Below are 23,536 nucleotides of genomic sequence, written 5' to 3' on the forward strand. Positions count from 1 at the left end.
TATATATGCTTCCTTAAATATTATTAGTGTAGAGTATGTAATTTTTAAGTTCAAGCTAAACTCCTGATCACTATTCATTGATAGGAAAAGGAGGACCATAAGCTTTGGAGGACCACAAGCTTTATAGCCAAGACTTAACTCCTTTCCCACCAAATACCAGTTCTACAATGAACACACATAGCAAATAGCAAATAAATCCATTTATTCAAGTTGATAGCAGCACAGAAATCAGAGAAAGTATACGTAGAAGAATATATACCAGGTGATGAAGAGTGAAGGATTTTCCCTTTGGGATCAAGATAGCTCAGCTCAACGGAGAGGGGACAGAGACAGAGACAGATAGATGGAGGGGAGAGAGAGAGAGAGAAAGAGAGAGAGAGAGAGAGAGAGAGAGAGAGAGAGAGAAGAGAGAGAGAGAGAGAGAGAGAGAGAGAGAGAGAATAAATTCCAGATTTTCTAAGGGGAAATTCCCTGAAGTCTCTAATATAGCAAGCTGGGAGGGGTGGGGCCATGATAGAGACTGCTTCTCTACATGTCAGCTTCTTCACAGAGGTTTTTTTTCTTTCTTCAGTAACCTGAAGAGAGGCTGGAATGGCCAGCTTTTCCCTTGAAGCTGGAGGCCAGAAGAGTCCAGAATTTCTCATCTCTCCTGTTCTAGTCAACTCCACCCACCTCTCAATGCAGGCATGGGACATTGAACAGTCAATATCCACCAATGAGAAGAGAGTCTTGTACAACTGGACCTTTGAGCCAAGGGTTACACTAAGTAGTTTACCCATAGTCACAGTATTCTCAAGTCAGTACCTAAACCAATTCATTCCTTCTTGTCCAGAGGTTCCTGCACCACTTGCAATATTCTAATTTGTACTTCAGTTATTTGTATTTAGATAGTTAGATGGCAAAATGGATAGAGTACTGGGTTTGCAGTGAGGAAGACCTGAGTTCAAATTCTGTCCCATAGACTTACCATCTGGGTAACTCTGGGCAAGTCACTTAATCTTTCATTGTTATTTTCCTTCTCTATAAAATGGGAATAATAATAGTACCTTCTTATTTGGATTGTTGCAAGGATTAGATGAGACAACATTTGTGAAATATTTAGCACAGTTCCTATCATATAGTGGGTGCTTAATAAATGCTTGTTTTCTTCCTTCTTTAAGCTTATTTAAGCTTAAAACTGTACTAGGACCTGTGGGAGACTACATATATTCTGCCTGTCCAGTCCCCAACCCCCACAACCTAGCAAGACATCACTTCTAATAGATTTTTTTTTAAAGTGAAGAGAAGTTCAGCAAAATTAGCCAACACATTGACCATGTTTGATAGATCCATAAGTCTCCCACCTCTGCAATGAAGGGAATGAATGCCGTTTTCTCATCTCTTCTCTCAGGTCAAGCTTGAGCATTAGAATTACAAAGTTACGAACAATTTCAATTGTTTATTTTTTCATTTACATTGTTACAATGGTGTGTATTATTTTCCTGGTATCTCTAAATCAGTCCATATGTCTTCTCACACTTCTCCAAATTCTTCATCATTTCTGACAGTGCAGTAGGATTCCATTACAACCATGTGGTACAAGTTGTTTACCAATGTCCCTAATTAAGGTTCACCTACCTTGTCTACAATTCTTTGTTGCCACTGAGGTACTACTCTGAATGAATGAATGAATGAATGAATGTAAAAGCCTTTATTAAACATGTACTATGTGCCAAGCTCTGTGTTAAGGGGGGGGGTGCTGAAGAGAGGACACAAATAGGAAAGCAAACACAGTCCCTGCCCTCAAAGACCTTACATTCTAACAGGGAAAGACAATATAGCACTGGGAAATCAGCCTTTTTTTCTGTCTTTGACCTCTTTGGGGGTCTTAGTGGTAACATAAGATCAGGACATTTTAGTCACTTTTCTTTATCATAAATACAAATTGCTTTCCAGGACAGCTGGACTAATTCACGTCTCCATTAACAGTATATTATTGGCTCCTTAATAACTGCTTACTGGCTCAAATTAGATCATTCTAAGAAATAATCCTTTCTCCTATCTTAAAACCTGATTTCTACCTCATTTTCCAATGAGGCATTCAGCCAATTTATTTTTGCAGCAATTAAAGTCCCCTCTTACTATTTCCTAAGTCCAAGTTTGCCTCTTCCCCAATTGCATTTAGCATTCCATAGTCTCATTACTCTTTTTTAGATGACTTATAATACATTAATGTTGCTAATCTTTTTCTTATGTGAGTATGGAATTTCTACCCACAGAGATTTCATTTCTTCCCATCTGCTACAGTGTGATTTGGTTTGCTATAGTTTTCACAGGAGAGGCAGAGAAGCTAGTAATGCTAAAAGCATTAGGCCTTTATTATAGGTACAATTTAATTTACATAAGGTCTAACTTGAGATACTCAATGGCATGAAGAGGGGTCCATGGCAAAGGATACATCAAGATCATAGCAACCAGAAACAAGGTTATAACTAGTTCTCCAGATGGAGCAGGAAAATTCTGCAAATCATCAGGGCAAAGGGCAAGGATCAAAGGTCAGGACTCAGGCAAGATCATCTTCAGGCAAAAGTAGGAGAAGGAAGGGGATCAGTCTTACTTTAAAAAAAAAATAATAATAATGTCTGGATCTGGCACCCAGGTTGCAAAGACTGTCATCACTCCTCCCATTTCAGTGTAATGATATTGAGGCCCATCCCACACAGTGGGGCAGTTCAATAAGGTGGGTGAGGACCAGAGGTTTTATAGAGGGGGCAGAGCCTCCATTAGGTGCAGCTCACTATTTTCCCTTCACTTAGGGCACAGCAATCTAGCAACCATCTAGACCAGGAGTGGGGAACCCGGGATCTCAAGGCCACATGTGGCCCTCTAGGTCCTCAAGTGTGGCCCTTTGATCAAATTCAAGTTTTACAGAATAAATCCTTTTACTAAGGGGATTTGTTCTGTGATGTTTGGATTCAGTCAAAGGGCTGCACTTATGGCCTCATGGCCCCTGGTTTCCCCACCCCTGATCTAGATCTTCAAGGCTTAGCTGAGTTGCCACCTCCTCGTGAAACTTTCCCTGGCATTCTTCTTGGCCCTCCACAAATTAATCCATACTGCTTATTTATGTACTCATAGTATCCTCCAGTAGAATGTAAGCTTCCTGAGAAGTGAGACGATTTTGCTTTTGTCTTTGTGCCTCCAATTAGCAAGATTGAAAGGATCATGGAACTTTCTAGCATGGGAGATTCCAGGCATGGGAGATTCTAGGCATAGAAGATTCCCAGTATCGATGCTTTTAGAAAAGCAGGGCACAGATGCCAGGCAAGAAGGGTTAGTAGGAGCAGAGACAGACTGTTGCAAGAAAGGCTAGCCCCAGAAAACCAGAAAGGGTACCCACACCTTGGTACTTCCTTTTTCTTATAAGACTTTCCCTTTGGGGCCCTTTTGGCAGGTTCTTCTATACAGGGGAAGGTTTTGTGTAGGGCCCACCAATGAGCCCTTCTGAGCTAAATTTGTGGGAGACTATGGATCTATCAAACACGGTCAATGTGTTGGCTAATTTTGCTGAACTTCTCTTCACTTAAAAAAATCTATTAGAAGTGATGTCTTGCTAGGTTGTGGGGGTTGGGGACTGGACAGGTAGAATATATGTAGTCTCCCACAGGTCCTAGTACAGTTTTAAGCTTAAATAAGCTTAAAGAAGGAAGAAAACAACAAGTAGTGAATTTTTTTGGTCATAGAAATTAATGAGGTATAGAGAAATCATAGGACTTTGACCTGAAAGGGACCTTAAAGATCACCTAAAATCTATCCATCCATTTTACAGATGAGGGAACTGAGACCCAGAGAGGATAAGTGGTTTTTCCAATCAAAGACAAATAAATATAATGCAGTCATTTGATGAGAGAGGGAGCACAAACAACTGAATGGAAAAGAGAAGGGATCAGGAAGTTTTAAAAGGAGGTGGAATGGGATTGAGCCTTGAAGGAAAATTAATATTCTGAGAAGCAGAGATGGGGGATGTGTACTTGTGGGATAGTCTGAGAGAATGCATGGTAGCAAATGTTGCATTTAGGGAACGGCTAGCAATTCACTTTCTGTGGAGCTATGTGCACGGACCCAGTGCTCTTGAGAAGGAGCATGAGGTGATGTGACACAAGGGAAGGAGCACTAAGCCTGGAGTCCAAGGTCTTGGGTTCAAAACCTGATCACCTCTGTGACCTTGTGTAAGCCATTTAATCTTTATGAGCCTCTGAGGTCCCTTCTGACTCTAGAACTTGATCCTAAGAATAGTAGATTGTACTTATGCTGACTCAAATATTAGACTGCATTCAGAGGGAGGCAGGTGACAACAGAAGAAAAAAGATGGAGTTTAAAAGATAAACTTAACCTAGGACTTTTGCTGGGTGATTGGAGGGGGTTGGGCTTTTGGCTCACAAAAGAGCTAAGAAAAAGTCTAGGACTTTTCCTCTTTTAAGGAAAAAGGTCGCATAGCGGCTGCAATTCAATGAAAAACCAGTAGAGAGCAACCAAGAACCACATAGCAGAGACTCAGCAGAGAGCCAGCAACATTTTTAGCGAGGGTGATGGAGGAAGTAGCCCAAGAGAGGACATCAGGAGCTCATAGCACACTGGAGAATGCAGCAAATGGTAGTGTTGGAGGCAGTTAATGAGCCAACAAGTATATGTCAAAGGCTTTCTTTGTGCCAAGCCTCACCACTGATGTTGTGAGAATTTGTCTAAGAGTGTACCTCTGTGTATATGGGGAATTTCCCTTCTTATTTGTCTTGCTGTGCTGTTCAATTAAGTGCCTCTGGCTTTGAACTAACAAATACCCTAGGCTAGACGATCTGGCAAAAGAGAAATGACAGGGTGAGCTGCGGTTTTCAACTGATCCAAGTATGCCTCGAACCTGAAATAACTTTCAAGGGATCCATGTTTTAAGGGAGTTTGGGCTACGTAAAACGCTGATGAGGTTCAAAATACATTTTGAAAAAATAAATCGGTTTAAATCAGAGATGTCAAACTTGCAGCCTGCAAACCTGCCAAGTGCAGCCTGAACCAGATTAAACTATAATTGGAAAATACTTAACAAAATAAAAATATAACATGGATAATGTTAATGTGTGGTTTTCTGAGTCAATTTGTAACCCAATTCCATTTGTTTGACACACTGATTGAAATGAATAATGTTAAGGTGACTATTTGAATACATTTATTTTATCCTATTGAGAATACGACTTTCGAAGTAAAAAGATGCCTTTGCAAAAAAAAAAAAGGAGCCTCTCCCACTCCTGCCCCTACCCCCCACCATCCCAATTCCCTGGCCTATGGTTGATTAGCTTTGGTTTTATCTAGATAATTGACCAAGGCATATTAATTGCATGGAGTTTGGTTTGAGACAAATCTTCATTTTTTCCACTGGGTGAGATTTGGCCTGGAAACCTGACTTGAGGAGCAGAACCACTGTGTACAAACCCTCCTGAACTGCTGTACCTTTGACTGGGTTTTAACCAATTACAGGATCACAGAATTTCAGCATTGAAAAGGGTCCACAGTAGCCATGTAGTCAAATCCATACCTGAACAAGAATTCCACCTGTAACATACTCAAGTAGTGGTCATTCAATCTGTTTGAAGACCTCCAAAGAAGAGGAACCCATTACCTCACAAAGCAGTCCATTCCACTTTCAGAAAGCTCTGTTAGAAAGTTTTTCCTTGCATCGACCTTAATTTTGCCTCTGTAACTTTCATCCATCACTTATAGTTCAGTGCCAACCAGAACAAATTGAATCCCTCTTTCATGTGAGAGCCCTTCAGATACTTGAAAGATAGCTAGCATCTCCCAGCCCTAAGTTTTCTCTAGGCTAAACATTCTCAGTTCCTTCAGTCATTCCTCATATGGGATCAGATTATGGAGGAAGAGATTTTAGTCTAAAAACCTAGAAGAGTCATTGCAATTTTAGAAAAAGTATGTAAAGGGACAAAAGAGATCAGCTCAAATCTTCATAGAGTTAAAACAAAATGCTTCTATGCTAAAGCTAGATGCCTAAATGATATAATGGATGAGCTGATATACTGGGTAGCCAAAAAGGAATTTAATATAATTGATGTCTAGTAAACTCAGGAAGGACAATAGATGAGGTGTTATGGTGTGGTAGAAATAACACTGAATTCTCATCAAAAGACCTGGGTTTTCGTTCCAGTCCTGACATTTACTGGGTGTGCTTGGGCCAGGCAAAAGTCTTTTCACTTCCCTGAGGATGCATTTCTTCATCTATAAAATGGAGGGCATGAATATTTGTCCTATCTATCTTATAAGTTATGGGGAAATACTTTGTAAAATGCAAAGTTCTATATACATGAGTTACCTGTGACTACAGCTACAAGGAAGATGAGGGATGGGTGGCATGGAAGAAGGATAGAAAAAATGTGTATGACAGATGCAGTTACCAATACATCAAAGATCTGTGACTTCATCAATACAGAGACTCTCTCAACTGATGCATTTCTCTCCTCTCCAATCCATCCTCCATACCACTATCAAAATAAAAAAATTCCTCCTAAGGTAAAGGTCCACCTACCTTTTTCCAGGCTTGTTTCTTACTACTTCCCTTTACAAACTCGACATTTGTGGACCTTTGCTTTAAAATTTGGCAGGGGAACTGGGGAAAGGGATGGAAAACGAGCCAATGATTTTGGTGTTCTGTCTTCCTCCAGGCACCAAAAATCATTGCTTTCCCTATACCTCTGTGTAAGTCAAGCAGACTGTAATTTAATTAGAAAATTGTAATGACTTGTCAAGTGTTTACGGTTATACTTTGGGGAAGTATTGCATCGGTAGACAGCTCTTGCTAAAGCATCTGTAGGCAGGTTATTTAGCCAGTTTTCAAGTCCCTACTGCATTCAGAAGATTTTACTAGGTACAGTGGGGAAGGGAGAACAAATGGAAGCTTGCAGATAATCCTGGGCAATGGCAATTTGCATCATGCCAAATAGACAGTCAGGGATGAAAGAAAGGACAGCTCTTGGATCCATGAGAGCAGAAATTCATAATGCATTCGGCATGGACCACAGATCCTTCCATAAGTAACTAGGACAGCCTTCTAACGAAAATTAGTGTGTGTATTTGTGTGTATGTATGTATGCGTATATACACACATATGCACATACATATATATCCACATGGATACACAAATAATGCACACTATATGTACTATATAATAATTACTATATATACCTATGTCCATACACACATGCATACACATTATATATAATATATATATGCATGTACATATGTACACACACACATACATGTATTACAAAGTTTTGGAATGTGGATGAGATAAGAATGATGGAACCAGAAATAATGAGAGCATTCCTTGGAATAATAACAATCACCAACAACGCACTTTAAGGTTTGCAAAGTGTTTCACACATATTGTCTCCTTTGATCCTCACAACAAAGTTTGCAGGTAGTCCCATTTTATAGCTGAGGAAAACAAGGCTGAGAGGTTAAGTAACTTCCTCAGAGTCACAAGGTAGTTAGCGTCAGAAGCAAGATTTCAACTCAGGGCTTCCTCCTTCCAAGTCCAGCACTCTGTCCATTTATACCACTTAGCTATTGTAATATTGAATACTGAAAAACAGGATTAGAAGGAAACTTATTCACAAGACACCCCATACGCAGACTGGAGAATAGGTTGCTCTAGCTGGGTGGCAAGGTACCTAATTGTCTTGCTTAGATAAACCTGTAATGGAGGCAAGTGACTTACTAGATGATGAAAGCTTGATAAGAATGTCCCTTAAGACAATCCATTTCCCTTTGATCAGCTAGGGTTCTGTGTAATCTTTGAATGGCATTAATTTAGACTCAAGGACGCAAATATTCTGGTTCCCTCAGCAATTAAATTTGCAATAAGTAAATTATCCCTCTGATGATACCCAGCTCTGTGTGACTTTGAGCACATGAATCAGCTTTTTCATTTTTAAATTTAAATTTAATTTTTTAAGTTAATGAAAATGTACATTTCCCTTCAATCTTCCCCCTCCAGAAAGAAAAGCAAAACCCTTGTAACAAATAGGCATAGTCGACCAAAACAAACTCCCACATTGGACAACATTCAAACAGGGATGTCTCCACCTGTACCTTAAGTCCATCTGCCTTTGTTAAGAGGTGTTCAGCAAGTTTCATTTGAATCAGTATTTCCTTATATAAGCTGACTGCTGGGGATCCAGACCTGTATGGCTAAAAAGTCATACCTAGAAGGACAGAGAAGTGTGACAAGCTTTGCAATCTTGTCAATTTCTTATCTTTTGGGGGGTGATGAGTGGTGGTTATATTTTTCCTTTAAAATTATTTTATTTTCTTATGCAACAATATTTTATTTTTTCCCAATATATGTAAAGAAAATTTTTAGCATTCATTTTCACAAGATTTTGAGTTCCAAATTTTTCTCCCTCTCCCTCCCCTCCCCTCTTCCTAAAATGGTAAGCAATTTGATATAGGTTATATATGTGCAATCATGTAACATATATTTCCATATTAGTCACAGTTGTGAAAGAAGAAATAGACCAAAATGGTAAAGCCATGAAAAAAAAATATATATATGTATATATATATATGTGTGTGTATATATATATATATATGTGTATATATATATATATATGTGTGTGTGTATATATATATATGTGTATATATATGTATATATATATATATATATATATATATATATATATATATATATATATATATATATATATATTTGGCTAGGCAATGGGGTTAAGTGACTTGTCCAGGGTCACACAGCTAGTTGCCACCTAGCTACCCCAAACGTGAAAAAAATAGAGTGAAAAAAGAGTGACTTGATCTGCATTCAGAGTCCATCAGTTCTCTGTCTGGATATGGATAACATTTTCCATCATGAGTCCTTTGTACTTGTCTTAGATCATTGTGTTGCTGAGAAGAGCTGAGTCATTCACAGTTGATCATCACAAAATCTTACTGTTATTGTGTACAATGTTTTCCCGGTTTTGCTCATTTCATTTTGCATCAGTTCATACATGTCTTTTCAGGTTTTTCTGAAATCTGCCTGTTCATCATTTCTTATTGCACAATTATTCCATTTCACTCATGTACCACAGCTTGTTCAGTCATTCCACAATTAATGAGCATCCCCTCTATTTCCAATAACTTGTCACCATAAAAAGAGCCGGTATAAATATTTTTTGCACATGTAGGTTCTTTTCCCTTTTTTACTATTTTTTTTTGGTTAACTGTCAGCTCTCTTGAGCTGTTTTGAATAGGCCAACACTCTGCTTCTCCCCCTCCTTACAATAGGAATGCATTCCTATAAAAATGGTTGTGGTGTCTTTAAAAAGTCCCTCAAATTAATCACCCCAGGATTTGCCTTTTTACTTAGAAAATATTTGGGTTGCCTTCTTTTATCTTGGGCAATGCCCTAGGAAGCCTGAATGTACTGGGAAGAACAGGAGAATGAGACTCAAGTTGCTCTGGACAGTGGAAGGGCTGGAGAATTAGGCCCCATCACTAGGAGAGCCCAAAGCCTTCCCTTGTGATCAGACAGCTCTCCCTTGTGGTGAACACAGACCTCGAGAGAAGGACACAGACTGGAAAATACAGTCTCCTCAACTAGGATTAGTTGGGTAACTGTCTCATGAGCCTTTAGTTTTAGATAATATTCTTGTATATTTTATAAGTTGTGAAATGCTGAACTTTTCAACCTCAGTGTAATTGAAAGGATTACTTACTGCGCAGATTCAATTTTACGTTCAGATCTCAAGATATAATGACATACTCAGGATAAACTTAACAAATAGTCACATTTATTTACAATGATTAATAATGATTAAAAACCACACAAGCAGTAAAGATAAGAATAACATTCAATGCAATAAGTACTAATCAACAGAAAGGAAAGCAGGAATAAGAAAAGAAAGGATACACACTCACTGACCAGGTGAGCTCAAGTACCGAATAGACCAGGGAGACTGGAGAACGGCCAAAAAGGTGTGGTCAGGGAGGCAACGGGGAGCGTCCTACCCCGAAACACAACGAAAGCCGTGCACGCCGATCCGCTTCTAGCAAAGAATCGGCGTCCCTATCTTTGCAACTAAAGTCTCCAAAATCTCCCTTTCCAATGACCGTTTTCATATCCATGTAAAGCAGGGAAAAACAATCTTGATATCTTGTTTTGTGTACGTCTCCTTGGTGAGTACTCAGATCCAGGGAACGTACACCATTCTAACAATGGTTGGAGCTTGACCAGAGCTCCAGCTACCTGTTTGTTGTGTAATTGTCCAAGGAGTGATCAATTCCTTGGACTACTACAGGCTTTTCTCAAGAAAAATGTCCCTTGAGATAGATTGTTTTCCCAGGTCACATTGTTTAGTCGTTACTTAGTGTTCCAGTCTCTGTGATCCTGCCAATTTTGATGACTCCATTTTGTCTTTATGTCAGGTCATGAGGCAGTTACACCGTTAGGTCATAAGATGGTTACACAGGGGGCTGGGGAGGATCTACCCTCCTCAGTTTCCTTTACACTCAGTAGAGGTGGCACAGTGGATAGAACACTGGGTGGGCTTGGAGTCAGGAAGTCTTATCCTTCTGAGTTCAAATCCAGCTCCAGACATTTGCTAGCTGTATGAACCTGGGCAAATCACTTAAACCTATTTGCCTCAGTTGTTTTCATCTGGAAAAGGAAATGGCAAACCACTCCAGCATCTTTGCCATGAACACCTCAAATGGGGTCACAGAGAGTTGGACAGGACTGAAAGGACTTAATAATGAAACGACAGAAACATCCTACAAGTGGCATCTAAAAGCAAGGTATGTCATTGCCGTCTCAATGTCCCTGTAGCCACCCTTGTAAGTCATCTAGTCCAATTCCTTCATTTTACAGATGAGAAAATAATTATAATAGCTGATCTTTGGACACATTAAGTTATGGTTATTGATCCCTGTATTATCTTGTATTGCCATTCAATGCATCTGTGTGATACCTCCCTATAAACTGTGAACTCTTAGAGGGAAGGTACCTTCTCTAATCTAAATTTTGTATCTCCCTGAGCAAGGAAGAGAAGGGAATATATGCTCCTACTATGTGCTGGGCACTGTGCTAGGTGCTTTACAAATACTGTTTGATCTTCACAACAGGCCTAGAATATAGACACTATTGTTATCTCCATTTTACAGTTGAAACTGAAGCAGACAAAAGTGAAGTGACATACAGCTAGTAAATGTCTGGGGCAGGATTAGAACTCAGGTCTTCCTGACTCCAGGCCCAGCTCTCTATCCACTGTGCTAGCTAGAATTTCATAAATGTGTCATAATAATGTTTATATGATAACTTTATTATTTATTTACAAGGAATAGCAAGTTGTACATAATAGATTCGCAGTTTCATATGCAATCATCTTTTTTTCATTATACTGTTATGGAAATGCTTATTTTATTCCATGAATTAAAAATGAAATAAATAAATAAATTTTTAAAAGAAATTAAATTGTAAAGTCTGTGAAGCCAGTAATTCCCATTTTTCACTTTTGCATTCTTAGCGCTTAGCCTAGTAAATAACAGGTAGTTGATAACTGGGGAATTGAACTGCACTAATTGAATTATGTTTTATGGGGCAGGCCTAGTAATTACTCAAAGCAGTGATAGTGAGGGTAGATGATAGTGAGGGTATTATTACCAGTGGTGTGTGCTGGCAAATGTTTAACAATCAGCTCTCTAAAAAATAGTGTGCAATACACACTTTTAAGCTTATCTACATTATTAACATTTTCCCTATCATTTCCCCGTGTCTAGCAATCAGCAAAACCCTATATCAAGCCTTATTACGTTGTAGCGCCATAGTATAAATAAATACACACACTGAAGATATAAGAATCAGCTCTCCTGAACTGGTTCAAACGGGCTGCAGCACACCTGTGGGGATCCCAAGGCATGAAGTAACAGGAACTTCCTTTGCTATTGACCTGCTAGTTGTGACTCTGCCTCCTCTTACCTGGACTACAATTCAAATATTTAGTGAGAACCTAACCGTTCTGGATACTGAGGTGAGGAGAGGGAGCCCAGAAATAGAAGACATGGTTCTGCCTTTTAGTGGGGGGAGGGGAATAAGCATTTGTATAGCACCTACTGTGTGCTAAGCACTTTTGACAAATATCTCCTTTGCTCTCTTTAGAGTCTTCTAATCTAGTTGGAGAGAGAAGCTAGGTTAAGATCTCTTGTTTAGAGGTAGTAGGGATCTTGGAAGTCATCTAGTTCAAAGCTCTCTTATTACAGATGAGGGAACTGAGTCCTAAAGAACTCAAGTGACTTGTCTGAGGTCACACAGGTAGAAAATGACAAAGTTCAGGATTCAGGCCTGGTCCTCTTGACTCCTGACCCAGGACTTTTTCCACTGTACCTTACTGAGAGTTTGAGTGACTTGGTTCAAAGTCAAAGGGCAGCTAGGTGGCACCATGGTGCACAGAGTGCTGGGCCTGGAGTCAGGAAGACTCATCTTCTGAGTTCAAGTCTGGCCTCAGATATTTACTAGCTATGTGACCCTGGGCAAGTCACTTAACTCTGCCTCAGTTTTCTCATCTGTAAAATGAGCTAGAAAAGGCAATGGCAAGCTGCTCCGATATCTTTGTCAAGAAAATCCCAAATGGGGTCAGGAAGAGTCAGCCATGACTGAACAACAACAATAAATAAGAGAGCAGTTAACTAAGGGCTAAGTAGTGTGATGCCAACCATAAGTGTAGTAAGAGTTCAGAAAAGAGCAAATGAACTAATGTAACTTTATTAAGCAAGTGCTATGTGCCAAGCACTGGGGGAGGGAAGGAGGTCATGGAGAAGAGTGGTGAGACTTGAGCTAGGCACTGGAGGATTGCGGAAGGGCAAGAGTTTGAATAGGTATGGAGGAGGAAGGAGGTAACTATTCTGTGTTGGGGAAAATAATAAAAGGATGGAGGGTGGAGAGAAAAGAGGAACAGAAAGCCTGCTTCCCCATTTCCTTCACCTCTTCTCTAATCACCAGATGCCTTCTTTTCCTTCCCTTCCCTTCCCCACTGGCTTCCCCTAAGAATCATCCAAATATCCATAGCTGAGCATTGGAAGGGATACCCAAACTGAACTGGGAGTCAGGGAGCCCAGATTCAAAACCTATTTTGTCTATATACTTATTAGCTGAGTGACCTTGGGCAAATCACTTCCTTCTGTGGGCTTCATTTTCCTTGATTGTCCAATAAAAGCAATGCACTAGACCAGAGACAGGGAACTTGTGACCTTGAGGCCTCATGTGGCCCTCTTTGTGTGGCCCTTTGACTGAATCTGAACTTCACAGAACAAATCCTCTTAATAAAAGGATTAGTTCTATAAAACTTGGACTCAGTAGAAAGGCCGCACCCAAGGACCTAGAGGGCCACATGCAGCCTGGAGGCATTCTCTAAGGTCCTTTCCAACTCTAAGATCCTGTAATGAGATGTCAGCTTGAAGATTGTTCTCAAGCTGTCAGGAGCCCCATAAGTTAGAGACAGACTTTGTAGGGGAGAGAAGGGTGGTATAAAGAAAGAGGGGAGAAGCGGGTCATCATACTGTCACACATTTTTATTAGTACAAAGGAAATTGAAATATAAAATAAACAATTTCCTTTAACAACAGAAAAGCACTGAACCATTAAAATGTTCTTTAAATTAACAGTGTGTTCACATCCCTTGGTAAACACCTTTCTCTATAATAACTTGGTGTTATTTGCCAAGACAAACAATTTGTAAATGAAAGAGGAAAGAACATTCTGCAGGCTTCTGCCTCTCAGAATGCCTTGTTTCCTTCAAGTTCCATTTCCTACCCGAGGCCTTTCTTTATTACCCCCATTTACTGCCCCCCTTGTTATATGTTCTCCTTGAAATTACTTTAGCTCTGAGTTTAACTGTAACTGGGCATTGCCTGCAGGCTTCCTCCTCTGCTGTTTCTCTTTGGCAGGAGACGGTAACAAAGACTGCTTCTACCCAGGTTACATACTCGTATCTATGTACATGGTACATCAGACACAACTCACAGGCCAGCACACACACACACACACACACACAACTGTAAGCTCCTTGAGGATAGGGATTTTACATTTTCTTTTTTGTCTTTGTATCAAGTGCCTCATACTGCACCTCGCATATAATACTCAATAAACATGTCTTGAATTGAGTTGAATCCAGCGTGTTCTCCCCCTCAGCTCGTAGACTTTTCAAAAGCCTGAAATGAAAAAGATCTTAGAGATCACTAACATTTTTCCTTCTATGGATAATAAGGCTAAGGCCCAGAGAAGCAAGGGGACTTGTTCAATGTCACATAGCAAGTTGGTAGCAAAGTCGGGACCAGAACTTAGGCGGACTACTCAGTGCTCACAGTTCAATAGTGTATAAGCTATGGCTATAGAACAGCTGTATGTATCTCCCTTTCCCTGTGTGGAACTAGCCCACATGATGATCAAACCCATGACTTTCACCTTGTGCCATAACAAACTGGGCTACCTGACCTGGTCTCACCAGGAAATACCTCTCATTTTCTTCCCAACGTCAATAACTAAATTTGTTTGCTTACAGATTTAAACGGGATCCCAACAATCATATTTTGTATCCATTATGTGACCTCCATCCTAAATTGTTAGTATAAAGAACACAGTCCCTGGAGTCAGAGGACCTGGGTTCAAATCCCGTCTCTGATCCTTGTTACCTATATATTCTTTTTTTTTTTTTTGGCTAGGCAGTGGAGGGTTAAGTGACTTAACCAGGGTCACACAGCTAGTAAGTGTTATGTGCCTGAGGCTGCATTTGAACTCAGGTCCTCCTGAATCCAGGGTCGGTGTTCTATCCACTGTGCCACCTAGCTGCCCCCAACCTATATATTCTTAAGAAAGGCATTTAGTCCTCTGGGCCTCAGTTTCCTCATCTACATAATGCTTGTGATGTCTACCTCACATGGTTGTTTTGAAGATCAAATAAGATAAAGGGCTTTAATAAACTTGAAGCATTCTATAAATGTAAGTTATTACTGTAGCATTCCAGGTAATAATAAAAATAGCTAGCTTTTATACTGAACTTTAAGGTTTGTAAAGGAAGCCTTCCCCTACCACTCTTAATTCCAGAGCTTTCTCTTGGTTAATTATTTCCTATTTATCCTGTATTTAGCTTGTCTTGTATCTATTTGTTTACATGTTGTTTCTCGAATTAGATTATAAACTCCTTGAGAGTAAAGGCTGTCTTTTGTCTCTTCTTGTATACCCAGAGCTTAGCATATTGCTTGGCACATAGTAGGCACTTAATAAATTTTTTGATTAATTGATTGATTAATTATCTCACTTGGTAGATTGTGACTTCCTCCAGGGCAAGGATTGTCTTTTGCCTCTTCTTTTATCCCCAGAGCTTAGCATAGTACTTGGCGACATTAAACCCAATAAATGCTTATTAACTGACTATCTTACTCATTGTCACAACAATCCTGTAAGGTAGATCCTATTATTATCCCCATTTTAAAGTTGAGGAAACTGAGGCAGACAGAAGCCAAGTGACTTGTCTAGGGTCACACAGCTAGTAGCTGTCTGAAGCAGGATTTGAACTCAGGCCTTCTTGACTCCCAAGTCTAACATTCTACACACTGCATCACCTAACTGCTCAGATCATAAGGAGCTTTTAGGTAAGGTCATTCCTGCTATTAATCCTCAATATATTACTTGTTATGTGATTTCTGTAGTAATAAAGGGCATATGTGGATACAAGAACCCATCCTATACCATCCCTGGCAAATGGCCATCCAGCCTTTGCTTAAAGAACTCTGCTAAGGAGAATCCATTCTAGATGTATGTGGATGGAGTGCTAGACTTGGAATCAGGAAGATATGGGTTCAGATCCTACCACTACTCCTTCCTAGCTTATGGGCAGTTTTCTAAAGCTCAATTTGTTCAGCTACAAAATGGGTATGATAATGCCTATAGTACCTACTTCACAAGGCTATTGTGAGGTTCTAATGAGATCATGTATGGAAAGTAGTTTGTAAGCTTTAAAGTACTATATAAATATCAGTTGTTTTAGTATTTTTATCATCATCATTATTATTGTTATTGTTAATATTATTGTTATCACCACCACCACTACACTACTACTACTACTACTACTACTACTACTACTACTACTATTACTAATCCTATTACTCCTACTCCTAACTCCTACTCCTACTCTTACTTCCTGATGCAGCACATTTCACTTTGAGATATCTCTGTTAGAAAGTTAGTTTTTTTCTTATGTTTACCTAAAAGCTGCTCTTTTGGCAACTTCTGCTTGTTTTTGATTCTGCCCTTTAGGTCCACATGGATGGAATGTAACCCCATATCCATAACCCCATATTCTTGAGGCGGTTCTTGAATTAGTCGATCAACAAGATTTCCTAAGCACCAACTTTATGCTAGGTGGAGATATGAGGCAACTACCATCTCCATCCCTTCTCCTCCTCTTCCTCACTATCTTTTCTACAGGCTGAATATTCTCCATTCCTCCAACCTATCTTTTTTGTGGAATATCTCAAAGCACTTTACTATCCCAGTCACCTTCTAATTAATGCTCTCCAGCATATGAATAATCTTCTGAAAGTATGGTACCCAGAACTGAACATACTGCTCCACATAGGGTCTGGCCAAGGCAGACAGCAGTGAGAATAGCGCTTCCCTCACTTTGCACAGTAGGTCTCTCCTAAATGCAGCCTGAGATTGCATTAGCTTTTTTGGTTTTTGACTGACACGCCATGCTGTTGACTCACACTCAGCTTACAATGCACTAAAACCCCGATATTTTTTTTCTGTACAACTATCCAGCTTTGCTACACCCATCTTGAAGAGTTTTTGAACCCAAGGTTAAGACTTCCCATTGAGCTCTGATGCATTTCATCTTATTAGATTCAACTCAATGTTCTACCCTCTCATGATTGTTTCATATTCAATACGTTAGCTATCTCTCCCAGTTATATGTCATATGAAAAGTTGATAAATACGTCTTCTATACCTTCATTTAAGTCATTGATAAAAATTTTAAACAGGGTAGGGCAAGGTCAAGTTCCTGGGGTTCTCCATTAAACCACATCTTTTACAGGAAGCCTATCCCAATCCCTCTGGATTCTAATGCCTTCCCTATATTTAATTATTTCCTATTTGTCATGTATATAGCTTTTGTTTATATATTTATTTGCATGTTATCTCCTCCATTATGATCTCCAAAAGGGCTGGGACTATCTTTTGTCTCCATTTATATCCCCAGGACTTAGCACTGTGCCTGACCTAGGATACATGCTTAATAAGTGTTGATTGATTGCTAAAGATCTTCTAAGTTGATATCAAACTGTTACCTACTCACCTAACAACACATAATAGTATAGCCCACATGTATCCTTTTACCCAAGGATTGCAAGATGGATTTTGTTCAGTGCTTTGCTAAAATCTAGGCAAACTGTCACTTAACAGCATTCCCCTGGTTTACCAGTCTAGTAATCCTGGGATCATTTCCCCCCCAACGAGCCAGAGGAAGGAGCTCTCTTCCTGCTGGTTCATTTTCCCCCACCCAATTCACCTTCCAGCAGGAGCAGGTTGGGGATGTGAGGTTGGGGGGATGCAGAAGGAAAGGATTTGGAAAGCACACGGGGAAAGAGAAGGGAGGCTTGTAAAACCAAGGTCAGTGGTGAAACAAGAACCCAGAAGGAAGTCCACATGACATGGTGCCTCAGAGAGGTTAAGTGTGGAGGCAGGACTTTCAAACCCAGATTTTCTGATTCAAAGTCCAGGGCTCTTTCCTCCTGCACCATGCTGTAACTCTTTCTTAAGTGTCTCTATAATCCCTAGTACTATATCAGATGTGTAATGAACAACTAATAAGCAAATGCTGGTCATTGACTAAAGTAAGATAAATTATTGTTGTGTCCACTGCCGTGCCTTGACCACAGAATCATAGGATTTAGAGATGAAAGGACCCAAGACATCATCCAGTCCAATGTATTCATTTTATAATTAAAAAAAAATAGTAAGCATTCATTTTCTTTCCCTCTTCCCTACTACCCCCTGGGTAGAAGGTAGGAAACCCTAATTAAAATATGCATAGTCAAATTAAATTGTGTTGGTCACATTGAAAAGCATGTCTCATTCTGCACATTTATGTCATCCTCTCTCTATTGGGAGATAGGTAGCACGCTTCATCATCGGTCTTCTGAAATCATGGTTGATCATTTTGTTGGTAAGAGTTCTTCAGTATTTCGAAGTTGTTCATTTATTTCAAGATCGGTGTTATTATATAAATTCTTCTCCTAGTTCCACACACTTCATTCCAATATAGTTCATAGAGTCTTTCCAAGTTTTTCTGAAACCATCCCCTTCCTCATTTCTTACAGCACCATAGTATTCCATCACATTCATCTACCAGAACTTGTTTGGTCATTCCTCAATTAATAGGCACTTGGTTTTCAGCTCTTTGTCATCCCAAAAAGGGCTCTGATAAATATTTTTGTATGTATGGGTTCTTTTCCTCTTTCTTTGATCTCTTTTGTATATAGACCTAGTAGTTATATTGCTGGATTAGATTTGAAGACTTCACACTCCAAATCCAACACTCTTTCCACTGTACCACACTGCTTCTCAAAAAGATGTCAACAGTAGCACCAACTACAACTTCTGATCCCCTCCTCCAGTATGCATTTCTTGATGGGACTGAGAGCAGAAAAAATCATGTTGCTTTCTTCATCATGCCAGTGATGGCAGAATCTTAAGGTTAGACAAAACTAGTGGCTCACAGGAGCGGAGATCGATTTCCTCTTATGACCTTGAAAAGGTGACTCCCCAACTCCAAATCCCAAGGGTTTACCAAAGGAAGCCCCTCTTTGGAATGGCCAGACAGGCACTTATACTCAAGATGTCTTTCTCTGCTCTTCTTTAGGTTTTGAAACACCTGCGGCACTTAAACTTCACCAATAATATGGGTGAGCAGGTGGATTTTGATGAGTTTGGGGACCTGGTGGGCAACTATTCAATCATCAACTGGCACCTCTCCCCAGAGGATGGTTCCATCGTCTTTAAGGAGGTTGGGCATTACAACGTTTATGCCAAGAAAGGTGAACGGCTCTTCATCAATGAGGAGAAAATTCTGTGGAGTGGATTCTCCAGGGAGGTATGTACTGAATATAAGAAAGCCATGAGTGGTCTACTGACAATAGCAAATAACACGTGGGCAAGATAGATGATTACTTTGGGGAAATGTTAGCTCAAAAACAAATGCCTAGCACTGTCCAACTAGATAGATTCTTTGCCAGCAAAAATTTAGCTGCAATGGAATCATAACAATCCTTCACAAGAATAAAGCTCACATGGAAAAGGGAGATGAAAGAGAATTCTACTTTTCCAGGAGTCCCACTAGATCATTCTTGAAGTTTGAAGCATTTTACCCAGAGTTATGGAATCTCCCAGAAGTATAAATAATGCTAATAGCTGACATTTTAAAAATACTTTGAAGTTTGCAAAGTGCTTTGCAAATATTATTTTATTTGGTCCTGAAAGCAATCCTCTGTGATAGATATTCTAGATTATTATTAAGAAAACCCTCAATGTAAAAACAGAAGATACCAATAAAAAACTTATTGAAGATAAAAAAAAAGAAAGCCCTCAGCCCAAATATCCCAGCTTATAAAAATAACAGCTATACCTGCCTCTGTTCTCATTATTATCCCTTTTCTTTTATCCTCCCCTTATCCCCATTCCTGACTTAGGCAATTCCAAACCACTGAACAAATTCTGTAATAATATTCTGGGGTGGGGAGAGGGAGGGAGGGAGAAAAGGAAGAGACTCATCCAATCTCAGTATTTTATCTCTCTTTTTGTGTGTCTCTAGATCTTTTCTAGTCATCCTCTGAAGGTAAAGTAGGGTATGGAAGAGAGGAGGGGAGGCACTAAATTTCTTTTTTTCCCAATTGCATTTCTGATGAAATTTTCTAATGATAATAATATTTATAAGTGCACTCCATATTATAATTATGTGAAGTAGACAGCTTCTCCTGTTTTACAGGTAGAGGTAGTTGGTGGTGCAGTGGGTAGAGTGCTGGCCTGAAGTCAGGAAGACTCCTCTTTGTGAATGCAAATCTGGCCTCAGACACTTAGCTAGCCACTTAACCTGGTTTGCCTCAGTCTCCTCACTGGTAAAATAAGGTCGAGAAGAAAATGGCAAACCACTCCAGTGTCTTTACCAAAAAAACCCCAAGTGGGGTCACAAACGTTCTGAAATGACTAACAACGTCAACAAAATTTTATAGGTAAAAAGCCTGAGACAGAGATAGGTCTCCATTCCCTACTACTTTTACCTCTGTCTTTTTTTCTATTAATTGGGTTGGGAGAGTCAGGTAGGGGAGGAATGGATGAGCCTACATTTCTTCCTTTAGCTCTGTTATGACTAAAAAAAAAAGTCATAAAAGTCATAGTCTCTCATTATGACTAATGAGACCTGGGGATGCTATTCTTTCAAGGTAGATAATGGCATCATAAAGAAATCCCGCCCAGCCAGCTGCTTCTGCAGTGTAGTCACAATACTCTGATAACTTCTCTCCGAAACCCACACCACCCCTTCCTCGCCGATTTAGCAAACATTATACCAACATTACTCTGTGTGTTCTCTTTATCTAATCCCAGTTACTGGACTGTAATAGGCCATTCTTATCACAAACTCCTTGTGTTTGCAAGGACAGGGTCCTATTTATCTTTGTATCTTCTCTCTGGCCTTAGCACAGGGTATGAGGACATCAGTAAATATTTATAGAATACACACTTGCTATGTCTTCCCCCCCCCCCCCCCCCCGCCCCGGTTTATTGTATGGCCTCCCAGAGTTCAATTTGCTTTGATCACTGATCTTCCTTCACTTGCCGGGCTCTCTGGGAAGGTTGTGGTTTAGCATATGAAGAGAAATCCCAGAGGCCCAGAATCCACTGCCTTTTTCCTACATTTGAAGGAATTTTTTACATTGGGAAGGCAAAGGCCACAGAACCACAGATAAGATTATCTATTCTTCTCTGGGCCCTAAGGCCTTCTGATAGTAAGGGAGCTATTTAGAGAGGGACATTCACTCTTTTAAGCCTCCAGGGTACCCATTCACTCCATTGTTGCTGATATAACCAACTTTCTATAAAATTCACCTGATCCATTATTGACACTGCAGTTTATCCAGAGCTCTTTTTGCATTTGTTGTCAGTATTACCTATTTCCAGCTGTGCCTACACATAACTAGTCTGGCCATTTGCCTGAATTGATGGGCCATTTTAGTATAAAAATGCTTAAAATCACTTCTCCCAGAGTCATGGCCTCTGCCTACTCTTCTTTTAAATTCATCCAAAAGGAGCTAAAAGGGAAAGAAGTTGGATTTCCTCTCCTCATTTAGTCTCAGTCATCAAAAAGGGTAATTTTATTTCCTATTTATCTGCCTGGCAAGTCAGGATCCAGGCAAACAGGAAGCTTAGAGACACATAGGTCTGTTGAGGCTACAGTGGCATGGCATTTTCCATTCTCAGAATGCAATGGGGAGAAGGAAGGAGTTGAGTAAGGAGGTGAGCACAAGAAACAGAGTTATTTAATAACTCCTCATGAATTCAGCCTCCTGAGCATAATTTTATTACTTTTTCAAAGGTACCATGAATTCTTAGTTTTAGGGGATATAATAAATGAAATGGCTGGTGCCCACGCCTGGAATGTTCTCCATCTGAGGATTTGGTAGAACATCCGCATCCTCAGACCCCAGTGCTTGTATTGGGCCAGCTAGCAAGGTTCTAATCATTCCTATTTGCAAAATATCAAGATAATGTCCTGACTAACCAATATGTCCAGATCCACTGATAACGTTTTCTAGTTAACTGTAGATTACAGACAGGAAGTGGTCTGTGTCCAGCTTTCTCAGCACAAAAAAATGGACCAGAATAGACCAAGAGACACACTTGAAGAGTTAGCAGTTTAGCTCAGTGCCTCCCACCTTTGTGGGTCACAGATTTGGAAACAGAACTGCTAGGAGGAGCCTCTCATTGATGAAATTTGGTGAGGAAAGAGGAAAGACTAAAGAAAGAAGAATTAAAAAAAATTAAAAGGAACAGCAGAGCTATAGATACAAAGGAAGATGCATGTCCAAGTCTAGTTATGTGATTTTACTTGATGTTGTTAAACTCCAGTGTGCTCAGATATATACAACTTATGTTTCCCTTAATTTTTTTTCATTTGCACCTTCATTTATTGATGTTGGTTTCCATCTGAACAATAATAACTCCCATTTAAAGCTGGAGAGATAACATAGCAGAGAGCTGGCCTCAAAATCAGGAAGTTTTGAGTTCAAATCTTGCCTTAGCCACATATGGTCGTGTGAACCTCGGAAGGAAGGAAAGGAGGGAGGAAAGAAGGAAGGGAAGGAAGGAAAGAAACATTGCACTGTGCCAAGCACTTATAAATACTATTTTATTTGATCCTAACAAACCTGGGAGTTAGGTACTATTGCTATCCCCATTTTACAGTTAAGGAAACTGAGACATACAGAAGTTTAGTGACTTATTCAGGGTTCCATATCTAGTCTGAGGCTGGATTTGGACTCAGGTCTTTTTACTCCAAGCTCATCACATTGATCCCTATATCAACTAGCTGACTCTTTGAGTTGTAGAGAAGGTACCACTCCACATTGATAGAGAGAGTTTCCTTACCCTATCTATACCAAAGAAATCACAGGGTCAGTCCATATTTAAAGTTTACAAACCACTTGCCTCACTTTTTACAAATCAGGAAACTGAGGCTCACATCAGCAAATTGGTTTCTGCAGGGTGACAAAATTTAATAAGTATCAGAACAAGGACTTGAACCCAGGTCTTCTGATTCTAAGGCTAGTACTTTTTCTATGACATCTTTTTACCTCTATAGAAGCTCTAGGTTTAAATATTCAACAATATTCTCTATTATTTGTCACCATACTGTTCTGTTAATAACCCATATTGAAACTGAAAGAAATTTTTATATTTACTCTTACCTTTTTCCAGAATAAGAATTTGATATCTTTTTGTACTGCTCATCTGGTAAAGTTTCTCTATTTGTATTATACTAGAAAGGCATTTCCTTTTCCTGGTGTATTGTCATTGTCCGGTCATGTTTGATTCTTCATGACCCCATTTGGGGTTTTGTTGTTAAAGATACTGAACTGGTTTGCCATTTCCTTCTCCAGCTCATTTAACTGATGAGGAAATTGAGGCAATCAGGGTTAAATGACTTGCCCAAGGTTACCTCGCTAGTAAGTGTCTGAGGCCAGATTTGAACTCAAGAAGATGAGTCTCCTTGAATTCAGGCTCTCTATCCACTCTACTCACTATGCCACCTAGCTGCCCTTCCTGACCTATAGTGGAGAATAAACTGGCTAATTTAGAATTCATTTGTTAGCCACATGGCACATTCCAATAATCCCTTCTGGGGAGGGGGTGTGGGGAGGGGGTTGTTTGCAGGCTGTATTGCTTGAGCTCAGG

General features: G+C 39.8%; 1 protein-coding gene across 1 annotated transcript in view; it reads left to right on the plus strand.

Annotated features, from left to right (window-relative positions):
- CASR (calcium sensing receptor) overlaps window positions 1-23,536 on the plus strand; it is a 79,942-nt gene that overhangs the window by 30,848 nt on the left and 25,558 nt on the right. The window contains 1 exon segment of the mRNA XM_020985933.2: window positions 18,951-19,181. Coding sequence (XP_020841592.1) covers window positions 18,951-19,181 — 231 coding nt within the window.

Source organism: Phascolarctos cinereus, unplaced genomic scaffold (assembly GCF_003287225.1).
Source record: "Phascolarctos cinereus isolate Bilbo 61053 unplaced genomic scaffold, phaCin_HiC Scaffold_726;HRSCAF=1367, whole genome shotgun sequence".
NCBI classification, from domain to species: Eukaryota; Metazoa; Chordata; class Mammalia; order Diprotodontia; family Phascolarctidae; genus Phascolarctos; species Phascolarctos cinereus.